This window comes from Monodelphis domestica, chromosome 7 (genome assembly GCF_027887165.1).
Source record: "Monodelphis domestica isolate mMonDom1 chromosome 7, mMonDom1.pri, whole genome shotgun sequence".
Lineage (NCBI taxonomy): Eukaryota > Metazoa > Chordata > Mammalia > Didelphimorphia > Didelphidae > Monodelphis > Monodelphis domestica.
In genome coordinates this window covers 80,521,790-80,548,492 of record NC_077233.1, presented here as the reverse complement: position 1 = coordinate 80,548,492, position 26,703 = coordinate 80,521,790, and the positions used below count along the sequence as shown (strand labels likewise).

Below are 26,703 nucleotides of genomic sequence, written 5' to 3'. Positions count from 1 at the left end.
TAATAAAAATGCCTTCCTGAGGATAATTTCATTTATAATAAAAAAAATTTTTCAAAAAATTAAAGAAATTATTTCACATTAAATATGTAAACAGAAGGACTTAAGGAGGACACCATGCAGGCATCGATTAAGTATTAAGTGTGTTTGAATTCCCCCAATCTTTGATTTCTATCAGGTTGAGATAGAAAACATGTTCTCATAGGACAAGGAATGGGGGAATAAAATGAGGGAAATAGTAGATATTCTAAAGGAAGAAAAATATTTGTGCTTGCATGTGCATAGGAAAATAGTGAGTATGAATGTTACATGAGGCTTTAGGGATGCATACAGGAAGCAAAAAGTGAGTGTGGTTTGTGATTTCACATACTGGTGGCAGAGCAGATGATGGTGTCAAGCAATGTGTACTTTTCCTCAGAACTTCAGTGTTATTGGGATGGGAGGATTAAACACTGCTACACCATTTAAATGGTGAATGTCATCATTCCAATTAGTTATTTCTTATCCTAACATCAACATGGACTTTACAAATGGATTGGCTTCATAAGACATTAAGGAGGAAAAAAAAACCAATAACTGAGCATTACTTTAGGACAAACTATTTTACTATAATGGAGATTTAAGGGAGTCTTATTTTAAATGAACCACAGATAGTAGAAATAAATCATGAATTAATATTTAAGGTCTTTTAGGCAGTAAGCAGTATTTAATAAGTATTAATTTTGTGTCAAGCGCTATGCTAAGCCCTGGAAATAAAAAAAAGGCAAAAACAGTTTCTGAACCTCAAAAAGCTCATATTCTAATGGGGAGTGGCAACAGGTAACCCTCAGCCCAGTGTATACCTCTCCCTTTACCTCACCAGCCTCCATATTCCCTCTATCCCTTTACCTCCTCAATTCCTTATTACAAACCCTTACTTATCCCCAGTACCTCAATCCTTATACTAGGAAGGTACAAACTATAGAAAGTAAAAGGAAGATAATCTATGAGGAAGGGAGGAAAAGTGAGAGGTTTAAGTCAGTCTGCAAAAGTTGTAGAGAAAATTGAGACTTGAAGGAAGAAAGGGAAACCAAGAAGTGGAGATGAGGGATTATTTTTTGCCTGTTTTTGTATTCCCAGCATTTAGCACAGTGCTTGGCACATAAAAGATACTTAATGAATGTTTGACTGTTGGCAAACTGAGATAAAGGACTTTATACTCCAGAACTTTTGAAGATATGACAATAAATTAGATAAATAGGGTGACTGAGAATGAAGAAATCTAGAATGGTACCAAAAATGTAAACTTGAGTGACTGGAAAGATAATGTTGCCCTCAAAAATAATAAGGAAGTTATAAAAAGAAGAGAATTTGGAGTAGACAGTTATGAATTCTGTATTGAACATGTGAGTGAGATGCTTATAAGACATCTATTACTAGACAGATGTCCAAGAAATAATTGATGGTGTGTGACTATAGCTTGAGAGAGACTAGGACTGGATATTCAACTGTTGGAATCATCTACATAGAGATGATATAGGATACATGGGAGCTAATTAGTGTAGAAACTTAATACTAGTCTGTACCCTTTTTTTCTGGAACCCAAACAACCTTTGGATTTGAAAGCAAAAGTTCTTAATTTCTAAACCTCTGAACCATATCTCTCTGAGTTGATGGATGGAGTCCTCCCTACCATGCTAAGAGACCCAATAATGGTGCAATATAGTCATTCTAAAGACTGTGTGGCCATTCAGAGGAAAAACTGTGGGAGCAGAAACACAGAAGAAAAACAAATGCTTGATCACATGGGTCAATGGGGATATGATTGGGGATGTAGACTCTAAATGACCACCCTAGTGCAAATATTAATATTATGGAAATAGGTCTTGATCAATGACACAAGTAAAACCCAGTGTAATTGTGCATCAGCTATGGGGGGCGGGGGTATAGGAGGGAAGAGAAAAAACATGAATCATGTAACCATGGAAAAATATCCTAAATTAATTAATTAAATAAAAATTTTCAACTTAAATAAAAAACTAAAGACTGTGTGGTGATTCCTGGCATCCAGAAGATCTGCTTCTTGTCTGAACTGAGGTCAGAGTCATCCAAATAAAAAAATAAAAGCAGCTCAGAAAAGGGAGGCCATAAGGAGCATAAATTATAGTAGAGGAAAAAAGTAAGTCTTTTTTGCCTCAGAGAGAGGAATTGGCTAGAAGAATGGTAGCTGTGCCCATATCTGTGCAAATGGCTTGGGAAAGTCAGCTAAGACTGTGCCAGAGCAGGTGAGCCAACTCAAGGCTGGCTAAGGTAGCACAGATGCACTTGAGGTCTGGCTCTGAGCTGGCAGTTCAGGGAGAAGGCTGCTAAAGGAATGACCAGCACACATGGTTGGTGCCTTTTATTTCTCTGGCCTACTTTTATTATTTAAGAAATAATTATAAATTAAGATATAGTGTCCAGAGAATTTTAATTTTAACCAGAGATTACCAGGTGAGATAATAAAGAAGAAAAAGAAAAGAGGTTCCAAGACAGTTTTCCATAGTCTAACTGGAAACAAGAGATCATCTAACAAGGAAGTGAAGTCTGAAAAATAAAAATGTTGGGCAAGGAAAACAGTAAGTTATCTTTTTTGCTTCCAATATTATATCCTCCATCCTCAAGCATCGGTTATTTTATGTACCACAAACTTATTCTCCTTCCATTTTTCTGTTGGTTATAAAATTATATTATACCTTTTCTATATTGGTGATAAGCAATGATTTCTACTTCATCAGACCCTTCTTTGATGCTGACTTGAACTACAGTACCATCCCCAAAATCAAACACTAGAGAAGTTATATTATCTGAGGAAGTATGAACACCAAATCCCAGCTCCAGAGAGGAGTGTCTGTTCTCAGGCAACCAAAGGCGACTGTGGTTCCTCCTTGGTGGAAAATCAGGCTTCCCATCAATAACTGAACCTCCTATTTTGATGTGCCCGGGAAGACATTGAATGAAGAAGATGTAGTTGTGGGGATTAGATACCGAAGCAGCAAAATCACATATGCCAGGAACACTAAATATTGTGTTGAAAGATCTATAGAAAAAGAAAAATGAATGAAAGAATATGATTTCTCACCATTAGGTAAAACAAGCCATATCATTAATAATTTAAATCATTACCCATATCCCAAAAAGTTCTACCACAAACTTTGATTCTGATCTAGAGACAACTATGCCAATGGTAAACTAACTGTGGCAGACCCTGCCAAGCAAGAAGGCCTGTGAGGATAGTTCCAATGCCAAGCTGGATATCTGGTTTCCAAAGACCAACCTACTACCTAGTGCCAGAGGCTCATTAGCAGAACATTAGCCACCAGATGATGAATTTTTTTTCAACTTCAGCAGTTCACTAAGATCATCTCCCAAGGGATGAAGGACTGTGATCTGTACTGGTAGTCTCCATGTTGTTAAAGTTATAATTCCTTGAAATACTGAAGGGTAAATATAGTTATCAAGATATTTTAAGCATTAAAAGTTTCTCCATGAGCCAACAACCTTATGAGAAAATTTGGATTTAATGGCCAATAATAACAGAGCTATTGAGTCAGATGTACATTTAAAAATAAAAGTTCATCTTGGCTTAAGAATAATGCTTGTCTCTGACTATATTCTTACAATATGGATAATAAGAAATTAAGGGTTATGTCTATGTGGAACTACTGACTCATTGCCTCCAACAAAAAAACTTTTTTTGGAATCCATTAACATAGCTAAAACAAAACTATTTTAAAGGACAAGAAGACAGTTATCAGTGTATCCATCTCTCCAGTACACAAAGTACAGTTAGCTATCCCACCTCCTAGTGTAATGAGAAGCTAGGTGGTGTTAGGATTATAGTTTTAGCCTTGGAATCAGTAATGCCTGAATTCAAATTCTGTCCCAAACACTCACTAGCTGGGGATGACTGGTCAAGTTGTTTAATCTCTCTTAGCCTTAATTTTTCTTTTGTAAAATGAAAATAATAGCACCTAACACAAAGAGTTGTTAGGAAGATCAGTTGATTATAGATAGATAGATAGATAGATAGATAGATAGATAGATAGATAGATAGACAGATAGATAGAGCTTAAAAACTTTATAAGTAAATACTAGTTACATTTATAATTGGAAGGAAATGAAACACTGATTTTAAGTGCAAATTGCCAATTGCTTTTATTTAAAATAAAGAATACAATGACTCCCAAGCTGCTTCTCTCCCCCCAAAAGATCCCTACATTCTGAGAAAGACCCAGCTGTGTAAGAAATATAAAATTCCCCATAGAAAGGACAGAACATTCAGACTTTCAGATGTCTCAACAGATTTCTTAGTTTTACTGAACCACTGTGTAATCAAGGTCAAGGATGAATGAATTCTAGGGACCTACTCCTCAGCAAAGTTGACTATAGCAGTTTCCTAATGGACCTAGAAACCATTGCTGACTTACAGGGTGCTTTTACAAAGAACATAAGTTTGAAAACATAAGGGAGGAAAATTGAGTCAGAAAAGGAGAGCTCAAATTAAATATTATGAGATATTGGTGAATATAAGTTATTATGGTAATTTGGTGCCAAATGGTCTTCCATGCAATCTAAGTGACAAGAAGAATAGGCTATGTAGAACTTGTCATCTTATTGGCAGGTGGTTACTAAACTAGTTTTCTTCCCTTACTGCCATAGTTAAATTGAATGGAATTCTAATCTTCAGCATTAGTCAAAGAGAATGAATTTATTTTATTTTATTTTAATTTTTAAATATTTTCCATGTTTCCATGACTCATTTTCTTTCCCTCTCCTCTTCCCTCCCTGCTCCCAGAGCTGACAAGCAATTCCACTGGGCTGTACAAATGTTATCACTTGATACTTATTTTCATATTATTCACTTTTGCTATAGAGCAATTTTTTGCATTTCTACTCCCATAGTTATTTCTCTCAATATGATTAGCATTCTTCCTCATAACATCTCCAGGAGTGTCCTGGCTTTTTACTTTGCTACTAATAGCAAAATCTATTACATTGGATTATACCAAAATGTTTTACTTTCTGTGTACACTGTTCTTCTGGTTCTGCTCATTTCACTCTGCACTAGTTCATTGAGGTTCTCCCAGTTCACATAGAAATCCTCCAGTTTTTAATTCCTTATAGCACAATAGTATTCCATCACCATCATATACCACAATTTAGTCAACCCTTCATTTTCCAATTTTTGCTACCACAAAGAGTGCAGCTATGAATATTTTTGTACAAGTATTTTTCCTTATTATCTCTTTGGGGTACAAACCTAATAGTGGTATTGCTGGATCAAAGGGTATGCATCCTTTTTTTTTTTTAAATTTTATAGTATTTTATTCGATCATTTCCATGCATTTTTCATTAAAGACAAAGATCATTTTCTTTTCCTCCCTCCCACCCCCTGTGGCCGACGTGTGATTCCACTGGTATCATATGTGTTCTTGACTTGAACCCATTGCCATGTTGTTAGTATTTGCATCAGAGTGTTCGCTCCGAGTCTTTCCTCTGTCATGTCCCCTCAGCCATTGTAGTCAGGCAGTTGCTTTTCCTTGGTGTTTCTATTCCCTCAGTTTGTCCTCTGCTTTTGGATAGTGTTTTTTTCTCCTTGATCCCTGCAGATTGTGCAGGGACATTACACCACCACTAATGGAGAAGTCCATTACGTTCGATGATACCACAGTGTGTTTGTCTCTGTGTACAATGTTCTCCTGGTTCTGCTCCTCTCGCTCTGCATCACTTCCTGGAGGTTGTTCCAGTTCACATGGAAATCCTCCACTTTATTTATTATTCCTTTGAGCACAATAGTATTCCATCACCAACATATACCACAATTTGTTCAGCCATTCCCCAATTGATGGGCATCCCCTCATTTTCCAATTTTTGGCCACCACAAAGAGCACAGCTATGAATACTTTTGTACAAGTCTTTTTGTCCATTATCTCTTTGGGGTACAAACCCAGCAGTGCTATGGCTGGATTAAAGGGTAGACATTCTTTTATCGCCCTTTGTGCATCGTTCCAAATTGCCCTCCAGAATGGCTGGATCAGTTCACAACTCCACCAGCAATGAATTAATGTCCCTACTTTGCCACATCCCCTCCAGCATTCATTACTTTCCATAACTGTCATGTTAGCCAATCTGCTAGGTGTGAGGTGATACCTCAGAGTTGTTTTGATTTGCATCTCTCTGATTATAAGAGATGTGGAGCACTTCTTCATGTGCTTATTAATAGTTTTGATTTCTTTATCTGAAAACTGTCTATCCATGTCCCTTGCCCATTTATCAATTGGGGAATGGCTTGATTTTTTGTACAATTGATTTAGCTCTTTATAAATTTGAGTAATTAAACCTTTGTCAGAGGTTTTTATGAAGATTTTTTCCCAACTTGTTGTTTTCCTTCTGATTTTAGTTACATTGCTTTTGTTTGTACAAAAGCCTTTTAATTTGATGTAGTCGAAATTATTTATTTTACATTTTGTGATTCTCTCTATGTCTTGCTTGGTTTTAAAGTCTTTCCCTTCCCAGAGGTCTGACATGTATACTATTCTGTGTTTACCCAATTTACTAATGGTTTCCTTCTTTATGTTTAAGTCTTTCACCCATTTTGAATTTATCTTGGTGTAGGGTGTGAGGTGTTGATCAATTCCTAGTCTCTCCCACACTGTCTTCCAATTTTCCCAGCAGTTCTTATCAAATAGTGAATTTTTGTCCCAAGACCTGGGATCTTTGGGTTTATCGTATACTATCTGGCTGAGGTCGCTTTCCCCCAGTCTATTCCACTGATCCTCCTTTCTGTCTCTTAGCCAGTACCAAATTGTTTTGATGACTGCTGCTTTGTAATATAGTTTGAGGTCTGGGACTGCAAGGCCCCCATCGTATGTGTGTTTTTTCATTATTTCCCTGGATATCCTTGATCTTTTGTTATTCTAAATGAACTTTGTTATGGTTTTTTCCAAATCAGTAAAGAAATTTTTTGGGAGTTCCATGGGTATGGCACTAAATAGATAAATAAGTTTGGGCAGGATAGTCATTTTTATTATGTTGGCTCGTCCTACCCATGAGCAGTTAATGTTTTTCCAATTGCTCAAGTCTAGTTTTAGTTGTGTTTTGTAGTTTTGTTCATATAGTTCCTGTGTTTGTCTTGGGAGGTAGATTCCTAGGTATTTTATTTTGTCTAAGGTGATTTTGAATGGGATTTCTCTTTCTAGTTTTTGCTGCTGAGCTGTGTTGGAGATATATAGAAAAGCTGATGACTTATGTGGGTTTATTTTGTATCCTGCAACTTTGCTAAAGTTGTTGATTACTTCAATTAGCTTTTTGGTTGAATCTCTAGGATTCTTTAAGTAGACCATCATGTCATCTGCAAAAAGTGATAACTTGGTCTCCTCCTTGCCTATTTTGATGCCTTCAATTTCTTTTTCTTCTCTAATTGCTACTGCTAGTGTTTCTAGTACGATGTCAAATAATAGAGGTGATAATGGTCATCCTTGTTTCACTCCTGATCTTATTGGGAATGCATCTAGTTTATCCCCATTGCAAATGATATTAGCTGATGGTTTTAGATATATACTGTTTATTATTTTTAGGAATGACCCTTCTATTCCTATGCTTTCTAGTGTTTTTAATAGGAATGGGTGTTGTATTTTATCAAAGGCTTTTTCTGCATCTATTGAGATAATCATGTGGTTCTTGTTGATTTGCTTGTTAATGTAGTCAATTATGTGGATGGTTTTCCTAATATTGAACCAGCCCTGCATCCCTGGTATAAATCCTACTTGATCATGGTGGATGACCCTTCTGATCACTTGCTGAAGTCTTTTTGCTAGTATCCTATTTAAGATTTTTGCATCTATATTAATTAGGGAGATTGGTCTATAGTTTTCTTTCTCTGTTTTTGACCTGCCTGGTTTTGGAATCAGTACCATGTTTGTGTCATAAAAGGAGTTTGGTAGAACTCCCTCTTTGCTTATTATGTCAAATAGTTTGTATAGTATTGGGATTAACTGTTCTCTGAATGTTTGATAGAATTCACTGGTGAATCCATCAGGCCCTGGGGATTTTTTCTTAGGAAGTTCTTTGATGGCTTGGTGGATTTCATTTTCTGATATGGGATTATTTAAGAATTCTATTTCCTCTTCTGTTAGTCTAGGCAGTTTGTATTTTTGTATATATTCATCCATATCACTTAAATTGGTATATTTATTGCCATATAATTGGGCAAAGTAATTTCTAATGATTGCCTTAATTTCCTCTTCCTCAGAGGTGATGTCCCCCTTTTCATCTTTGATGCTGTTAATTTGCTTTTCTTCCTTCCTTTTTTTAATTAGATTGACCAGTACTTTGTCTATTTTGTTTGTTTTTTCAAAGTACCAGCTTCTTGTCTTATTTATTAAATCAATAGTTCTATCACTTTCAATTTTATTAATTTCTCCCTTAATTTTTAGGATTTCTAGTTTGGTTTTCTGCTGGGGGTTTTTAATTTGGTCACTTTCGAGTTTTTTTATTTGCATTTCCAATTGATTGATCTCTGCTCTCCCTAGTTTGTTAATATATGCACTCAGGGATATGAATTTACCTCTGATTACTGCTTTGGCTGCATCCCAAAAGGTTTGAAAGGATGTCTCGCCATTGTCATTTTCCTCGATGAAATTATTAATTGTTTCTATGATTTCTTCTCTAACTAAACGATTTTGGAGTATCATATTGTTTAGTTTCCAATTAGTTTTTGATTTGGTTTTCCATGTACCATTACTGATCGTTATTTTTATTGCTTTGTGGTCTGAAAAGGCTGCATTTATTATTTCTGCTTTTCTGCATTTGTGTGCCATGTTTCTGTGACCTAATGTATGGTCAATCTTTGTGAATGTGCCATGTGGTGCTGAGAAGAAGGTGTATTCCTTTTTATCCCTATTTATTTTTCTCCATATGTCTATTAATTCTAATTTTTCTAAGATTTCATTCACTTCTTTTACCTCTTTCTTATTTATTTTTTGATTTGATTTATCTAAATTTGATAATGGTTGGTTTAAGTCTCCCACTAATATGGTTTTACTGTCTATTTCTTCCTTCAATTCTCCTAGTTTCTCCATTAGAAATTTGGGTGCTATATTATTTGGTGCATATATGTTGATTAGTGATATTTCCTCATTATCTAAAGTCCCTTTTAACAAAATATAATAACCTTCCCTATCCCTTTTGATCAGGTCTATTTTTGCTTTGGCTTTATCAGATATCATGATTGCCACTCCTGCCTTCTTTCTGTCACTTGAGGCCCAGAAGGTCTTACTCAATCCTTTAATTCTGACCTTGTGGGTGTCTACCCGCCTCATGTGTGTTTCTTGGAGACAACATATGGTAGGGTTTTGGATTCTAATCCATTCTTCTATTTGTTTACGTTTTATGGGTGAGTTCATCCCATTCACGTTCAATGTTATGACTGTCACTTGTGGACTCCCTGGCATTTTGATATCCTTCCCTAATTCTAACCTTTCTTCTTCAGCTCTACCTTTTAGTCCAGTGATTTACTTTAAATCAGTCCCCCTTGTATTTCCCTTTCTACCCCCCTCCCTTCTAATTCCCTCCCTTATTTTCCCCTGTAGTCTTTTTAAAAATCCCCCCCCCACCCTCTCCCTCCCTTGTACTGCTTCCCTCCCCACCAGTCTGTTTTTTACCCTTCTACTCCTCTATAGGGCGCAAATCTATTCTCTTCCCCAATGGATTGGATTGTTCTTCCCTCTTTGGGTCAGTTTCAAAGTACGTAAGAGTTGAATATTTCCTATCTCCGACCTCTTTACCCTTCCAGTGTATCGATGTTCTCCCCCCTTCCGCCATGAGCTTCTTTGTGACATATAAATTTACCCCCATTTGTTTCTTTTCCCATTTCTTTTAGTCATAACCTCTTTTTTTTTTAGCTTTAGTCATGTATATATATATATATATATATATATACATACACATGTATATGTATTTATGCACGCATATCTCTATATACCTATTTATGTCTTGTCCTTTCATCCTATACAGTTTGTCCCTTCCCTCTGAGTGTAGTTCTTCTAGCTGCTTAGGTGATAGCAACAGTTTTTAAGAGTTGCCAATGACCTCTTTTCTTATAGGGATACATATCATTTTAACTTATTGAGTCTCTTAAAAAAAACCTTTGTTGTTGTTGTTGTTTTTCCCCTCTTTTTTAATTACCTTTTGATGATTCTCTTGAATTCTGTGGTTGGACTTCAAATTTTCTGTTCAGGTCTGGTCTTTTATTTATGAATGCTTGGAATTCCTCTGTTGTGTTAAATGACCATACTTTCCCCTGTAAGAATATAGTCAGTTTTGATGGGTATTTTATTCTTGGCTGTAGGCCTAGTTCCCTTGCTTTCCGGAATATCATATTCCATGCCTTTCGGTCCTTCAGTGTGGATGCAGAAAGATCCTGTGTTATCCTCACCATGTTTCCATGGTATCTGAATGGTTTCTTTTTGGCAGCTTGTAATACCTGTTCTTTTATCTGATTGTTTTTGAATTTGGCTATAACATTTCTTGGTGTTGTCAGTTGGGGATTAAAAACAGGGGGTGATCTGTGGATTCTTTCAATCTCCACTTTCCCCTCTTGTTCTAGGATTTCGGGACAGTTTTCCTGGATAATTTCCTCTAGTATTATGTCCAGGCTTTTTCTTTTGTCGTGGTCTTCTGGTAGTCCAATTATTCTTAAATTGTCTCTTCTTGAACGATTTTCTAAATCGTCTGTTTTGTGAATGAGATGCTTCACATTTTCCTCAATTTTTTCATTCTTTTTGTTTTGTCTTATAGTGTCCTGCTGCCTTGTGAGGTCACTTGATTCTAGTTGTTTTACTCGGGTTCTTAAAGATTGGATTTCATCTTTGGCTTTTTGGTCATCTTTTTCCTTCTGGTCTGAGTTTCTTTGAAGATTGTCTTTCATCCTCTTTATCTCGTCTTTCATCTCCTTTGCCTCATCTTTCATCTCCTTTGCCTCATTTTCCAGCTGGATGATTTTGGCTTTCAGGACACTATTTTCTTGTTTTAGTTCAAGTGCCTCTGTTTCCAGATGACTTATCTTAATTTTTAAGTTCTTTTCCCAATTGTCTTCAGCCTCTCTTAGCTGTGTTTTGAGTTCTTCCACAGCCTGTATCCAATTCGCTGGGATTTCTGGTTTATCGTTTGCTGATCTCTCCCCCTCTGTTCCATTTGGTGAGTAGTAGCTGTCTATTGTAGTTTCTTTCTTCTGTTTCTGTTGTTTGTTCAAATTCACCCCTTCTTTCCTCCCTGTATTTGTCTGTGCTCTTGTTCCTCTCATTTTTTTGTTTTTTAGGGACTTCTATCAGTATCCCCTCTTGGAGCTTTAACAGAGGATCTCTTGGTGTAATCTCTGAGGGAGGGTTGTTGGGGGTTTGAGCTTTCCTGTCCTCTGGAGGCTTTTGATTGGCTTAAAGTTCAGCAGTCAGTGAGGATGGATGGGGAGCCTGGGCTTCCCTGTGTTCTGGAGACTTTTGATGGGATTGAGTTCAGCTTATTTAGGATGGGTTTATTCTGAGTTTTAAACTTCCTGGACGGCTGGAGCAGATATGGAGGATCTCTAAAGCTCTAGCCAGGCTGCCAGGTCTATGCTCCTTCTAGGCTGCCATCTTGACTTCGCCTCTAGGTTTCTGTTTTTTCAGAAGACCCAGCTCTCTAAGGGGGGAGGGGTTGTGGCTTGCCTGGACTCTGAGGGCTCCTGATGAGATTAGGTTCAGGTGGTGTGGGCCGAAAGATCCCAGAGCCAAAAAAGGGAAGGAAAAAAAAAAAGCAGCCACCTCCTCTTCCACAGCCTGTGTTGAGTGCCCAGAGACTGGCCGAGTTACTTTCAAGGAAAGCTCTTTGGAGCAACCCCTTTGCCAGCCCTGAGTTTTCTGTCCTTTCAGTAGCTCTGAGGGCTCCTGATGGGATTAGGTTCAGCTGGTTCTTTCAGAAGACCCTGCTCTCTAAGGGGGGAGGGGTCGTGGCTTGCCTGGACTCTAATGGCTCCTGATGGGATTAGGTTCAGGTAGTGTGGGCCAAATGATCCCGGAGCCAAAAAAAAAGAAGAAAGAGAAAAGCAGCAACCTCCTCTTCCACAGTCTGTGTTGAATGCCCGGAAACTGGCCCGGGTTACTTTCAAGGCAAGCTCCCCGGAGCACCCCCCTTGCCAGCCCTGAGCCCTCTGTCCTTTCAGTAGCTCTGAGGGCTCCCGATGGGTTTGGGCTCAGCTGGTGCCCCGAAGCTGGGACCTCCCCCTGAGATCCAGAGGGAAGAACCCAGCCAGGAGGCCACAGGCTTCCCCCTTCTCTCTATGCTTCCCTGCCATCTGTGTTGGGCGCTCCGGAGACTGGCTCAGGTTGCTTTCAAGGTGAGTCCTCAGAGCCCTGAGGTTCCCGCTGCTGCCTTGGGCTCAGCACTCTGGGTTGGGGGGGATGGGTCCTGGGACCTTCTTTCTGTCTACCCCTTAGATCTGAGTGATCTAGGGTTCTGGCTTTTGGGGTGCGGTACCTTTTGATCCAGGTCCAGGAGGAGGTTTCCCCAGGTCTATCCTGTTGTTCAGCTTGAATTTCGGTGGCCTAGGAGCACTCTGTTTGCGATCGGTAGGGAAGGGTTTCGGAGGTCTGAACTTTCGCTGCTTCTACACCGCCATCTTGACCGGAAGTCGGGTATGCATCCTTTTAAAGCCCTTTGCTCATAATTACAAATTGCTTTCCAGAATGGCTGGATTAATTCACAACTCCACCAAGCAATGCATTAGTGTCCTGATTTTGCCACAATGCCTCCAACATTTATTATTTTCCTTTACTGTCATATTGGCCAATGTTCTAGGTGCAAGGTGGTACCTCAGCATTGTTTTGATTTGCATTTCTCTAATTATGAGAGATTTAGATCACTTTTTCATATGCTTATTGATAGTTTTGATTTCTTTATCTGAAACCTGCCTATTCATGTCCTTTGACCATTTGTCAATTGAAGAATGACCTGATTTTTTTGTACAATTGACTTATTTACTTATAAAATTGAGAAATGAGACCTTTGTCAGAGGTTTTTGTTATAGAAATTTTTCTCAGTTTGTTGCTTTCCTTCTAATTTTGGTTGCATTGGTTTTGTTTGTACAGAAACTTTTTAATTTAATATAATCAAAATTATGCATTTTATATTTTGTAGTATTCTCTGACTCTTACTTGGTCTTAAATTCCTTTTTTCCCATAGATCTGACAGGTATACTATTTTATGTTCACCTAATTTGTTTATGATTTCCCTCTTTATATTTAAGTAATTTACCCACTCTGAGTTATATCTTGGTATAAGGTGTAAAATGTTCATCTCAATCTAATTTATCCCATGCTGTTTTCCACTTCTCCCAGCAGTTTTGTTAAATAAATAGTGAGTTCTTGTCCCAAAAGCACTATCTTGCTACTATCATTGACCCCAACTCTATTCCATTGATCCACCCTTCTACCTCTAATAATGATCACTGCTTTATAGTATAGTTTGAGATCTGATAACACTAGGCCTCCATCCTTCACTTTTTTTTTCATTAGTTCCCTTGATATTCTTAATCTTTTGTTCTTCCAGATAAACTTTGTAGTCATTTTTTTCTAATTCTATAAAAAAATTTTCCAGTTTGATGGACATAGCACTGAATAAGTAAATTAATTTAGGTAGGACTGTGAATTTATTTTAATCAGAATTTCTGATGTGATGACTATCAGAAATTCATATTTCTTGATTATATGTCCCATGTTTCAAATGAAAGCTAAAATGTAAACTGAAGTTTCAGCTTTAAATCAGAGGTTATCATCTAATAGACCTCTTTAAAACATCAAAAATATAAAGCAAAATTTCTTCCATCATGGCCCAGTTTTGTTTTGTTTTTATTGCTTTCTATATTCATGAGTGTTTGAAACTAATCAAGATAGTAAAATATAAATTAGTAGATAAATGCTTTTTGATTATCTGTATTCAGAGCAGTTCCCCAGACATCTAGAAACATTCTGTCAGAATCCAGCTGAATATATATGATGCCAATCTTTGGAAAATGAAAGGTTTGCTTTCCTATCAGTCTACCTCTACCGGTAAGTGAAGCTAGAGCTACTTATTGGTTCCAAGTGCTCCAAGTTATAAAAGAAGGTCAATGTGAGATTACAAATGCTAAAAGAAAGAAAAGAAAATCTGAGAGGGCACAGAGTACTAGACTACCAATGTCAAACCCTTCAATTGAAAACTTTCACTGAAACACTAGTCCTAGGCTCCAATATCCTGGGTACTCTCATGGTGAGAATGTAATGGGATGTAACATACTTAGAAGCCAAAGGAGGCAAGGCTGCAGCTGGAGTATTTATTGTATGATAAATTTATGGATAAGATGACGGGTATTTAACAAAGTGTACTGACATCCATACCCAAGTCAGACATTGATTCTGATGATTAAACAAAATAAACTAATTGCCATTCTGCGTTTGCTTCTGTGGCACCATTCGTTCGTAATAAAAGCTTCTAGTTGAATCCTCTTTGATCCTGAGTGAGCACTAGAATTGGAAATGAATTCTACTGGATCTTAAGCTGATAGAATGACTAAATTGATTACTAATTCAGTTGTAGATAATTCTGTCCCAATGTATAACATGAACAAGGTATTATTCAATATGTTAACTCTAGGAAAAAGCTATTTTGGGCATTTTTCAAATGCTGCCTGGGAAAAGGAGCATTTTGGAATGTTAATATTAATTGATGCTTATTTAGGGCTTTAAGGTTATGTGGATATGTAGATATATACACATACACACATAGAGTTATGTTGTATTAGTACATAATTGGCACGTGCATGTATATGTCATACACATACATAAGAGATATTTGTGTGTATTGATGTATACACACATATATAATATATATTATAGATACTGATATAGATAAAATTCAGGGCAGTTCCCCATACATTATTAGGTAATCTTCCAACCCTGTGAGTTAGGCATTACAAGTATTATGGGTGAAGAAATTGAGGCTTAAAGAGTTTCATAGAATCAGGGATTCAGAGAGATTAAGTGAATTGTCCAAGCTTCACACAGTTCATTGTCAGAGACAGATTTTTGAACTTCTTCCCATGCAATCTTTCCTTATTCCAGGTATAGTACTATTTTCACCACACTAGGCTCTCTTTATTGATATTTAATTTAAACATGCTATACATAGTTATGGATGAACAGGACAGTGGTATTCACTTAATGTATTACCATTTCCTTAATGTAACACATGCAAAAAGACCTTGTAAACACATGCCACAGCTATGGAAAGGAGTAGCATGGCACAGTGGATAGAGTACCGAATTTGAAATTAGGAAGACCCAGGCTAGAATCTTGTCTTGGATACTTAATAGCTGGGTGATCCTGACCAAATAACCTGATCTCATTGAGTTTGTTTCCTCATTTTTAAAATGGAGAGAATGACAGCACCTACCTCACAGAGTTGTTGCCAGGACCACATGAGATAATGTGTAAAGTATTTAGCAAACCTTATAATTCTGTGTTAGCTACTATTATACTTAATAAATCAAACAAAAATTGTCTCCTCTTACCTCATACATCGAATCAGTTTCCAAGTCTTACATGTACTACTTCCTCAATAACTCTCAAATCTGTCCCCTTTTCTCTAACCTCACTCTAGTTCCTGTCAAGCTAATCAACTCTTCTCTGAATTACTGCAAAAACTTAATTAGCCCCTCTGCATCAAGTTTCTACCTACTCCATTTCATCCTCTACATAGTTGCCAAAGTGGTTTTCCCAAAGTCCCAGTCTGACTATGTCACATCCCTGCTCAATAAGCTCCAGGGATCCCCTATTCAATCTAAAAACAAATGGGAATTCCTCTGTTAAATACTGAAGGGTTTTCACAACCTAGAAATCAGCTGAATTCAGAAACCAAGCTATCAGAAATCCACAGACTGAAATCCTTAAGTGGTTTGAATGGCCTTAAGATAACTTGTCTGCTCCTCCTGGGGTAACTACAGAAGTTTTCTACTCTTTGCTGCCATAGGAAGGACATCATTCCATTTGGGGGATTGAATGGACCAAGCAAAGAAAGAGATAAATGAAAAATCCCATTAAGAATGAATTTCTACAGATATATTTCCACCATTTTCATTTCACAATACAATATTTTAAAAAATTAAGATTCCCTACCACTATTGAAGGAACTAGAACTGATGGATATCTAGATCAACAAACTCTTCTCACAGGCTGCATACCTAGAAAATATGTTAAATCAATTGAGTGAGCATTCACTTAAATAACTACTTTGTGCAAAACTCCATTCTAGGCATAGGACAAGATAAAAAAAATGGACACTGGGCTCAGTCCTTGTTTTCATGCTATATGTCTAGCAAATTAAAAAAGAAAAGCACTGTTCTCAGTTCAACAATATATTATAATTGACAATTGAATTCACTGTGTGTCTACCTGCAAGTCTATTCAAATAATATATATCAGTTGGCTAGAAAAGATTTTGCCACTGTCTATATTGTTTAAAACAACCCATAAAGACTACCGTAAATAACAGTTCTATGAGGTTCTAAAGATTGACTGAAAAAGGGATGAAATTCTACATTGCATGGTGGGATAATATACAATGGTAAGCAACAATTTTTCCACCCTCTGCTTTACCCAAGTAGAATGAAAAGTGCATTTGAGCCATATATGATCAACTTGCCACCTGATTCTTTTTTAAAACCCTTGTTTTCTGTCTTCGTGTCAGTCCTAAGACATAAAATCAAGAAAGGCTAGGCAATTATGGTTAAATGACTTGCCCAGGGTCATACTGATAGAAAATGTCTAAGATCAGATTTGAACACAGAGCCTCCCAACTCCAAGCCTAGTGCTTAGATGCCCCTGCTAAGTAGTTCTTGAATGAAAAGGTCTAAGGTTTAGTGCTCTTGTTTAGAAACACTTTACATAGTTTTCAACACATGAATAAATATGATTAGTAATAATAGGGAATTTCAAATCAAGATGAACTTATAATTAATTTTGAAGTTTTCAGATAATATTAGTTAAAATATTTAATATGAAATTGAAAAAATCAATTCTAGCCTGATAACAGAAAGTTCTTTGGGGCTCAGATTTGTATCTTTCTTTAATAATGTAAACTCCAAAGCATTTGCAATGCACACAATAAATTCGATGTATAAGAATGAGAATGGTGATGGAAGCATTTACTGTCTAACAAAAATATATAATTATCTGTGGCATGGAGTAGTAGATGGTAGAATTGGTCTTAGAGTGATGAAATCTTGGTTAAAGCCTGTCTATGACACTTAATAGCCATGGCACCATGGATAAATTATTTAAGATCTATTAGCTTCTATTTTCTTATACAATATTCAGCTGTGGCAATGTGCAGTGTTTTCTCCTTTGCTTTTTTTGTTTGTGTTTTTGTAGCCAGAGCAACAGAACTAGGGGTGGAAAAAAACATTGCACAATATAAATAAATAACCAAGTGGGAGGGTCACAATAGTATATGAAAATGTTAAGAGAAGAGAATTTTATTTGAAGAAGTGGTTTATGGTGTAAAATTGCCTAATAGCTCATAAAATAATCTGGGAGCTAATCGGATAGTCTTAGGGCTGATGGACAAATCCAGGGGCTAGCAGAGTAGCCTCTTTGGAGCTGACAGTATGGAAAAGTAGCTGTGCTGTATAGTGTCAGTTTCCACTGGGGAGTAGAATAGCAGCTTCCATTGTAGAGTGGCAGCTTCCAAATTCACGTGGAAGTATGGTTTGGAGTTTGTTGCCATAGGAAATAAGGAGGATGTGCAAGTTTGGGGGATTCTTCTGGAATGCTTGAGTCCCTGGTGCTCAGGTTCCATGTTTCCCCATTGTCCACCATGTCATCATCCATCAACATGGGAGAGGACTCTCTTCCCTTTTAGAATGAGAACATGGAGTAGGGGAGGTATGTGGTACACTGGAAGACTAAAGCTTCCTCTGAGGGGAGAGAGAAGCTTTAAGGTAGGAAGATAGAGAAAGGATAGAAGTTTTAGATACCACAGGGGGGATGACGGAGTCAAAGTAGAGATATGAGGTGGCAGGAATGAGTCTTTATTAATTACCAATGAGCCACAGCCAAGCTCTGATCAAAGGACCCTTCCGAAGGCTTTTACCAGTCCAGAGATCCAGATTTAATACCACACAGGTTGGAGAGGTGATAGAGAAAGATTAAAGGACAGCCATCAGTGTGAGCTGGAAGGGAGTAAGAGCAGAAGAGAGCGAGGCGGAGCTGGCTGGGCCCTATTTAATCTCTTTGATATGCAAATATACACAGTACATAGGGATGATTATCATTGGTTAATGACAAGGTATAGGTGTGGTTTCTCTTAACCAGGTGAGCACAATGAAACCTGTGTTCCCACCTAACCTGGGGGAAGCTGGGGTCAAGGGTCAGAGGCTTTCCCAGCCACATGCAATACTGAGCATGCCCAAGACTGAGCATGCTCTCTTCTAAGGCAATCTGTACATATCAACTGTTCCCCTTGCCCATAGCTAGGGGTGGACTTCTACAAAGACCATTATAGATAATTAGTTATGTTTTACAGTTCTAAGAACAGTATGAGTAATTAATAAAATAGATTAGACACAAAGCTGATGCCTAGTATAGAATATTATAGATCCAATATACAGAGTGGGTAATCACTCTACAATTATGATCAATCTACAATTCATCCTTGACTCAAGCTGAAACTACAGGTTTTATTGTTGATTAACCAGTGTTAACTAGTGAGAAATGCAAGATGTCAGAGTATTAGGGATCCATTTCTATTACTACCCTCACTGCCCACTGTCAGCCCACATCAGAATGAGATAGCACCTTGTTCCCATCTTCTCCTCCCTTACCCCTTGCTTTTTTCCCTTTATTTTTTTTTATTTATCCTTAGGTGTGAGTTAGAAGCACTAAAACTATTGTAAAACCATGGCTATCTGGAAGAGGGGAAGACATGCTAGAAGATATCATTAGAGCTTAAATTTATGAGAACCTTGGACTTAGTCTAGACTTAGCACAAATTGCTATTGGAAATATTGGAGAGATGTTGGAGAGACCATAAGACTCCAAGTTTTGCCTAATCATTTATAAGAAATCAAGTTATAGCCCCAAAGGAGTAAAGGTGGAGGATCTCTATCTACTTTATAATGAAACTTTTTCCTTTCTCTTTCCAGTGCCTTTGAAATTGAGGGAATATTTGATGGTCCTTTTTTATAAATGTTCTCCTTTTGTGAAAATAAAATTGAGAACTTGAAATTTTGACATGAGTGGCCATGACCATTAAGGAATTGAGATTTTAGACTCAGAGGCTCTTAGGTTTAGAATGAAAGGGGCATTAGAGGCCATTGAACCTAACCCTGTCATTTTTATAGACAAATAAACTAAAACTAAAAGGAGTTCAATGACTTTCCTAGCAGCATACAGCTAAGTTTCTGGGCAAGATAGGCAGAAGTTTCTGACTATACGTCCAGGATTCTATCCATTTTAGCACTGTTCCTTCATCTCTAGAAGAAGGTTGCCAGTCACTTGAGATGTTTCATGTTATAGCTTTGTTTTCATTTTTATTCACTATATGTGCTATAATCTATAAAGTAAACATGTAGTCTCTGAGTCTTGTAGAAGGTGATAAGAATCTTGATGGGAATGGAATGGAGTCATTTTGATAAATTTGTAAATTATAATCTGCAAACTTTTCATTCTAGATTAAATGAGAGAAGATAGAATCTGGGTTGATGCATTAAGCACTCAGTTTAGGATCTGAAAGGTCTCTTCCTGCTTACACAAGAGTATCTACATATGGACAAAACAGACTAAAGGGGACCTAGATGCTTGAGCTCCAACTGCCACCTGGTGGCATATGTGGAGATTGTATCCTGGGTGATTATGCTCATCTACCTGTTTTTTCACTCAATGCCTATGTAAGTAAGGTAAATGCTCCAGTAGAAAGTATCTGGAAAAAAAGGAAATGACAGTCATGACAACTGGCACTTATGAAAGGCTTTAAAACCAACAAATTGCTTTATTTACATGATCATTTGAGCCTCTCCCTATCCCTATAATGTAGGTACTACAAGCATTATTATCCCCATTTTACAGATTTAAAAAGTGAGGCTCAGAGAAATTAAATGGCTTGCTCTGGTGAACACAAGTAAACACCAAAAGGCAGGAGTTGAACCCAAGACTCTGACTTTTAGTTTGGCACTCTAGATGAAGCACCACATTATATAGAGAGAGGCGGTAGCCCCCTTTTCCTGGTCAGATCTCTTTCAGTTTATGGACAACACATTTTAGGAAGGACAGTGATATACTGCAATATATTCAGGGAAAGGCCATCACAAAGTGGAAGATTCTTAAGTTTATGCTCTATAAGGATTGGTTACAGGGTCTATGGATCTATTGGTAATAATAATAATAATAATAATAATAATAATAATAATAATAATAAAAATGTCTTCAAATATTAGCTTTCATTTGGAAAAAAAATGATTAGATTTGTTCTGCTTAGCCATAGAGGACAGAAATAGAACAAGAAGTGGAAGAATAAAAGATACTAATAAGGCTTAATGTAAGGAAAATCTTTTAAATAACTGCAATTATTCAAAATTACGATGTACTGCCTTAGAAGGTGGTGCTTCCCCCCAAAGGAGATCTTTTACATATAGACTGGATAAACATCTTTCAGGTATATTGAGGAAGAATTCTCCTTCAAATATGGGTTGGCCTAGTTGACTCTTATTTTAATTTGAATCTTCTTCAAAGATTCTTTCCTCCTTGGAAATTCTGTGATCAAAATTCAATGTAGCCAGGATGGAACTTAATTTTTTTTTCCTTTTTCAATTCATTCTTCCTCTATACTGTCCTTATTTTTTTTTTGAGGATACCACTAGCCATACAATCACCCAGGTTAATAACCTTAATAACTTTCCTTAACTTCCCCTTGTCCCTTACTTCCCAAATCCACTCCATGATCAAATCACTGCTTCTACCTCCACAATTATCTTTCATACCTATCCTTTTCTCTCTCCTCATATAACTACCACCAAACCAAGCCCTTGGACAACCTCTCACCCAGAGTACTGTTTATTGTTCAGTCTCAGTCGTGTTTGATTCTTTGTACCCCTATTTGGGGTTTTCTTGGAAGAGATACTAGAGTGGTTTGTCATTTCCAATTAGGTCCCTGCCCCAAGGCTTGCCTTCTTTCATTCTTCCTGTACAAAAGCTGCCAAAACCATCTTCATAGATAGTTCTTGCTATATGATTCTTCTATTTTAAAACCTGCCATCATCCCTATGGTTACAGGATAAATACAACTAAATTACTTATTCTGGTATTTAAGACACTTACAATCTGGCTCCCAATCAATTTTCCAGTCTTATTTCATACTAATACCTTTTTCAAAATCTAAATTCCAGACACATTAGACTATTAGCCTGTCCCCAAACTTAATATTCTATCTCTCAATTCCATTTCTTCATACAAAACATTTTTATTCATACCTAAAATGTGTTTTTCCTTTATATCTACCACCCAAAAATCTTATCTTACTTCAAGGCTTGTCTAAGGCAATACCCACTCTGTGAAGCCGTCCATGATTCCCCCAGATATTAGTGCTTTCGCTATAGGTAGTTTTCCTTGTACTGTATTTTTATAAATACTTTACCCTTCTGGTTGAACATAAGCTTTGAGGTAGAAGGTGGGAATATGATTCATTCATTTTTGTTTTTGTATTGTCAGTACCTATATTGTCAGTGCATAGGCTTAGTAGGTACTAAAAAAAATATATTTCTCAAATTGAATATAATGTTCCACTATCTTGCCTCATGTGGTTAATATAAGGGGAGAGTTTTATAAAACTTAAAGTGCTATAGCAAAGTTTTCTTTTTCTTTTTTTTAAACCCTTACCTTCCATCTTGGAATCAATATTGTGCATTGGTTCCAAGAAAGAAGAGTGGTAAGGGCTAGGCAATGAGGGTTCAGTGACTTGCCCAGACTCACACAGCCAGGAAGTGTCTGAGGACACATTTGAACCTAGGACCTCCCATCTCTAGGCCTGGCTCTCAGTCCACTGAGCTACCCAGCTGTACCCATTTTCTTTTTCTTTTTAAAAAGATACATTAATTAGTGAGAATGGTGAGAAACATTCAGACTTGGAGGTAGGAGACTTGACTTTAAATCTTTGCTTTGACCCTTCAAACTATGGGACCACAACTATGCCACCTAACTTCACAGAGCCCTTGTCTTTTTATTTATAGAATGGGAATACACTGAGCTATTTGTCTCACATGGATAATAATTTCCTAAAGAAGTTTTACGTATATCAAATAATTTCTCACACGAGGAGAGCAACGCAAAACAACACAAAATCAAGGAGCTACTTTATCAAGCAATAATTTGAGGTCTTCTCTGTGAATTTGTTTGGAATTAATTCCAAATATAAATATATTTGTAATGCCTCCCAGAGAAAGATGGTGGAATATAACTAACATTATTGCCTCATGAAAAGGTGAAAGAAAAATGTAGGAGTCCAGGCATATACTAATCTTCATATTATTTTAGGGGTACTTAAAAAGCTGACTGATATTTCTAATAATTGGTTTCTGTAACCTTGAGTTAAGTTAAGCCTTAACCTAGTCAAATTCCTAGCCCATCCCTAAGGCTACACTCTGGAAGACTGGCTGGATATCTCAGTCTCCTTGTTTTGCCAATAACAATCTATTAACATGTGTATCAAACAAACTTAGATGCCTTAGGCCATATGTACTGGATTTGGGGCCTTAGCTACATCTATTGTTTTAGGATCCAGCAGTATGGGTCTTGTGACTATTACCTAACTTGTCAGACCACCTTGGTCCCTTCCCCTCTTCCTTTTTGTATCTCCAATAAAAATGAGTATGTCCCAACAGGAGAAAGCTCTTGACCACCAAAGCTCCTCACCACCAGAGACATATTCCATCATCACTCAATTCCACCTATAGAACCTACTTGCTGTAAGGCTTATTCTTTTGCTACTATTCTCTTGTCTTTAAGTCTTTCTTTATTGTGTTCCTCTATCTTATCACCATCAGAGGGGCCAGAATACTGGAGCTCAGGTTGTTGAATCCTTAAGCTCTGAGTCTTTCTTTCTTTATTGTTTCCCTTCTCCTTTTCCTTATCACCCATTCTCCCTCAGTCTTCTACTTCCCTTCTGCTTGTTCACCCTCAAATATATTAATTTGAGGTTGCTGGCAGTCCCAAGAAAGTAAGTATACAGAAAGTCAGAAAAGAGACTCAATTAATCCAAATGATCTTGAGTGCATTTAAGTATAAAATTGAAAAAAAGAACAAAAAATATAAACACAAAATGAAAATATCTAACAAAATTTGCATAACTGTTTTATCCCTTAATGATATTAGAGATACCACATTTGGACTCTGAGATCACAGTCACTGGTATGCTCCAGGAGGAAAAAAAATGATTTTTTTAATAGAAAGAACATTTGTATTGAACAGTATAAATCATGTAGATCAATGCTGAAAGTAACAAAATTTCCAGGCTCCAAATGCTTAAAAAAATCATGGATATTATTATTATTGAAAAATGACAATTAAAATGTATCATATACTATAGACTCATCTACCTACTTTTCTAGCTCTCCAGAATTCTTATGAGAATATTCTATAAAGATATAAAGTATGCCTTGATGAAGGTAGAAGATGATAAAACATGCAGATTTGCATGAATGATACTCTAGAGCAGACTACATCTTTATTGTCATATAACTGACTGACAGTTACAGAGAATATAATAAGAATTCTATCATGGTTATTCTCTATTGCCTACTTTTAAAAAAACATTTTTTTCAACACCCTACTAATCAATAAAGTCCAATGACTTCCTGTTATCTCCAGGATCAAATAGAAAATCTTGCATTTAATATTCAGAATCCTTTGCCCACCTCCCCATCCCTACCTTTTTTTTTAAGGTTATCCCCCCTCCCAATTCTACCATCATGCTCTCTGCTACAGTGACTCTGGCCTCTTTGCTATTCCTTTAACACATTTTACCTCCCAATTCCAGGCATTTTCTTTGACTGTCCCTCCTTATTTCCATTTCCTAGTTTTCCTGCCTTCCTACAGGTCCAAGCTAATATCTCTCTTCCACAGGAAGCTCTTATCAATCCTCCTTAGTTCTTGTGCTTTCCAATTAATCCTGTAAAAAGCTTGCTTGTATGTAATTCTTCGCAAATTGTCTCCCCTATTAGTCTGTGAGGCCCTGAAGAGCAGAGCTTATTATCTTTTGAGTTTCTCTGTATTCCTGATATTTAGCACAGTGCCTAGTACATAGAAGGCACTTAATATTTACTGATTGTCTGACTGATTTGTTAGAATGAAAAGTTTCCTTAAAGGCTCTTCTCCAAAAAGGTATTCCCCACAAATATTCCTTCACACATACAATAACCTGATGCTTTGATAATAAATATAAAACAAAGGGGAAGTGGGGGAGAAGAAGGAAAAAGGCAGACAGACCAGCTTGTCAATGATATTTGTCATTCTCATGAAGGATGTCCAGCAAAGAATCCAAAATCAAAGTAGAATTTTCCATAGATTCTCCAGTTTTTGTATGTCGTGCTAAATGAATATGCTATGGAGCACTGCTACCAACTACCTTAGCCAGAATGAACTACAAATACCATCTGGTCCAACTCTATCCCCCATCCACTCATTTTATAGATTAAAAAATGACTAAGGCCCAAATAAGTGAAATGATTTGTCAACAATCAACATGCTAAGTAATGATAAAGACAGGAATAAAATCTGGATCTTTTGATTCTCAAGCCAGAGCTCTTTCAATATGTAGGGCTGCCTCTTTAAATAGAATTATTATTTCTGAGAGATAGAGTGAAAGATGTAGTTTTAGTATTTTTAGTTTTATTATTACCTATTATTGCTGCCAACCCAATTTGGAAGAGATTGTGTTTTTTCATCACCGAAACTTAAAATCAGGTCTCTACGTGTTTTCAAAATGTGCTATTGAAAAAAGAAAAGTTTTTAAAAATACACATTAGGGAAGACTATGATTTCAGTGAACAGTTCTTTTTTTTAATATCATCCTAATTATAACTACCAACTCTTATGTATGTGAATCATACATGTGCAAAACTGGTCCTTAGCATTAAACATAATGGAAGTTCTCTACATTATTTTCAGTTCTTTACTCACTTTTCAACTAAAAGTGAAAAGCAGTTTCAAGTAATTGTCCTTTTTTTTTAAATGCAAGGTTTTTTGAAAAGATAGTAGAATTAAAATCATGCCATTTCTATCATAGAGAAATATACATAACTGAAATGTCTGTTATTTGTGTTACATGTCATATTACAAAATATCAACCTTGGGTTACCAGATGTTTTTTGACAGTTACAGGGTGACAGAAACATTGGACCCAGCCAGATCCAGTGTGAAAAAGCACAGACACCCAGGACACTGACATAAAGTCAAGAAATCTCTTTTCCTTCATACATTCAGTCTATTCAGCACTATTCCACACCTAAGTAAACAACAGGAAATATGGGGGAAGGGAGGTAATGATGCTGTGTCTTTAATCTTAGTAGCTCATATCACAGCTCAAATTAAGCAAAGTGATCTGTGTCAGTATCCTTTATTTTATAGATGAAAAAACTAAGGTGCAAAGAAATTAATTGTGGGAAGTCAGAGTGAGAAAATTTTCTTAAAGAAGTGAATATGAGCTCCTACCTTTAATGGTGACAGAATAAGCACTTCTGGAGATGAACTGCCAAGATCAAGAAATCCAATACCTACTTTTTCCAGTGTCATATTAAATAGACTCTGAGTTGGTGCAGTAGATGTTACATCAGAAACTGTCAAACCAATTATATGCAGTCCCATCTCCAAGCATCTGTAAGCCATTATAAGAGATCCAGAAGTGAGTAGTAAATCATTGTCTAAGGTCCAATTACAGATGGAATCTTTAGGCGTACACAGATGTCCTTCAAATAAAGAAAAAACAAGCATGTTAGGGAAAATAAAACTATTATAATTCCACCCTAAACTAAAATTTTGGAATAACCATAATATAAAGCAAAAAAAATGATAAAATTAACTTCTAATGGCCATCCCCAATACAAGGACTGAGAATTGGGAAAGAATGTGTGACTATATATTTCTAAACCCTGAAGCTCAAAAGTATGAATAGTTGTTAAGAATAACTTTTAAAAAATCAGTAAGAGAAAGTTTAATGGCTTAGTTGATAGAGAGCCATGCATGGAGACAGGAGGTCCTGGATTCAAGCCTGGCCTCAGGTACTTCCTAGCATGATCCTGGGCAAGTTAACCCCAATTGCCTAGCCCTTACAGTTCTTCTGCCTTGGAATGAATACTTGGTATTGATTCTAAGACAGGTAAAAGGTTTTTTAATCAGTAATATTTATTTTGAGGTACTGGATGGTTTATATCAACAATTCAATTCTCTTTAATAATTCAACATCATTAAATGTCTGTTATGTCCAAGGTGCTGTCCAAGGTTCTGGGTTTTTTGTTGTTGTTGTTGTTGAGTTTTTTCAGAAGAGTACAACTGTTTCTGGCCCCCTTTGAAGGTTTCTTGGCAAAGATACTGGCAAAGATATTTCCACTTCATTCTCCTTCATATCATAGAT

General features: G+C 36.7%; 2 protein-coding genes across 2 annotated transcripts in view; both read right to left on the bottom strand.

Annotated features, from left to right (window-relative positions):
• PKD1L1 (polycystin 1 like 1, transient receptor potential channel interacting) overlaps positions 1-17,915 on the bottom strand; it is a 165,844-nt gene extending 147,929 nt beyond the window's left edge. The window contains exons 1-2 of the mRNA XM_056806269.1: positions 17,782-17,915; positions 2,712-3,055 (exon numbers count right to left, since the gene is read on the bottom strand). Coding sequence (XP_056662247.1) covers positions 2,712-3,055; positions 17,782-17,915 — 478 coding nt within the window. The remainder of the gene's footprint in view (positions 1-2,711; positions 3,056-17,781) is intronic.
• LOC130455473 (uncharacterized) overlaps positions 2,940-26,703 on the bottom strand; it is a 49,245-nt gene continuing 25,481 nt past the window's right edge. The window contains exons 5-6 of the mRNA XM_056804863.1: positions 24,973-26,038; positions 2,940-3,055 (exon numbers count right to left, since the gene is read on the bottom strand). Of these exons, the coding sequence (XP_056660841.1) occupies positions 25,740-26,038 (299 nt within the window). The 3' untranslated portion in view covers positions 2,940-3,055; positions 24,973-25,739. The remainder of the gene's footprint in view (positions 3,056-24,972; positions 26,039-26,703) is intronic.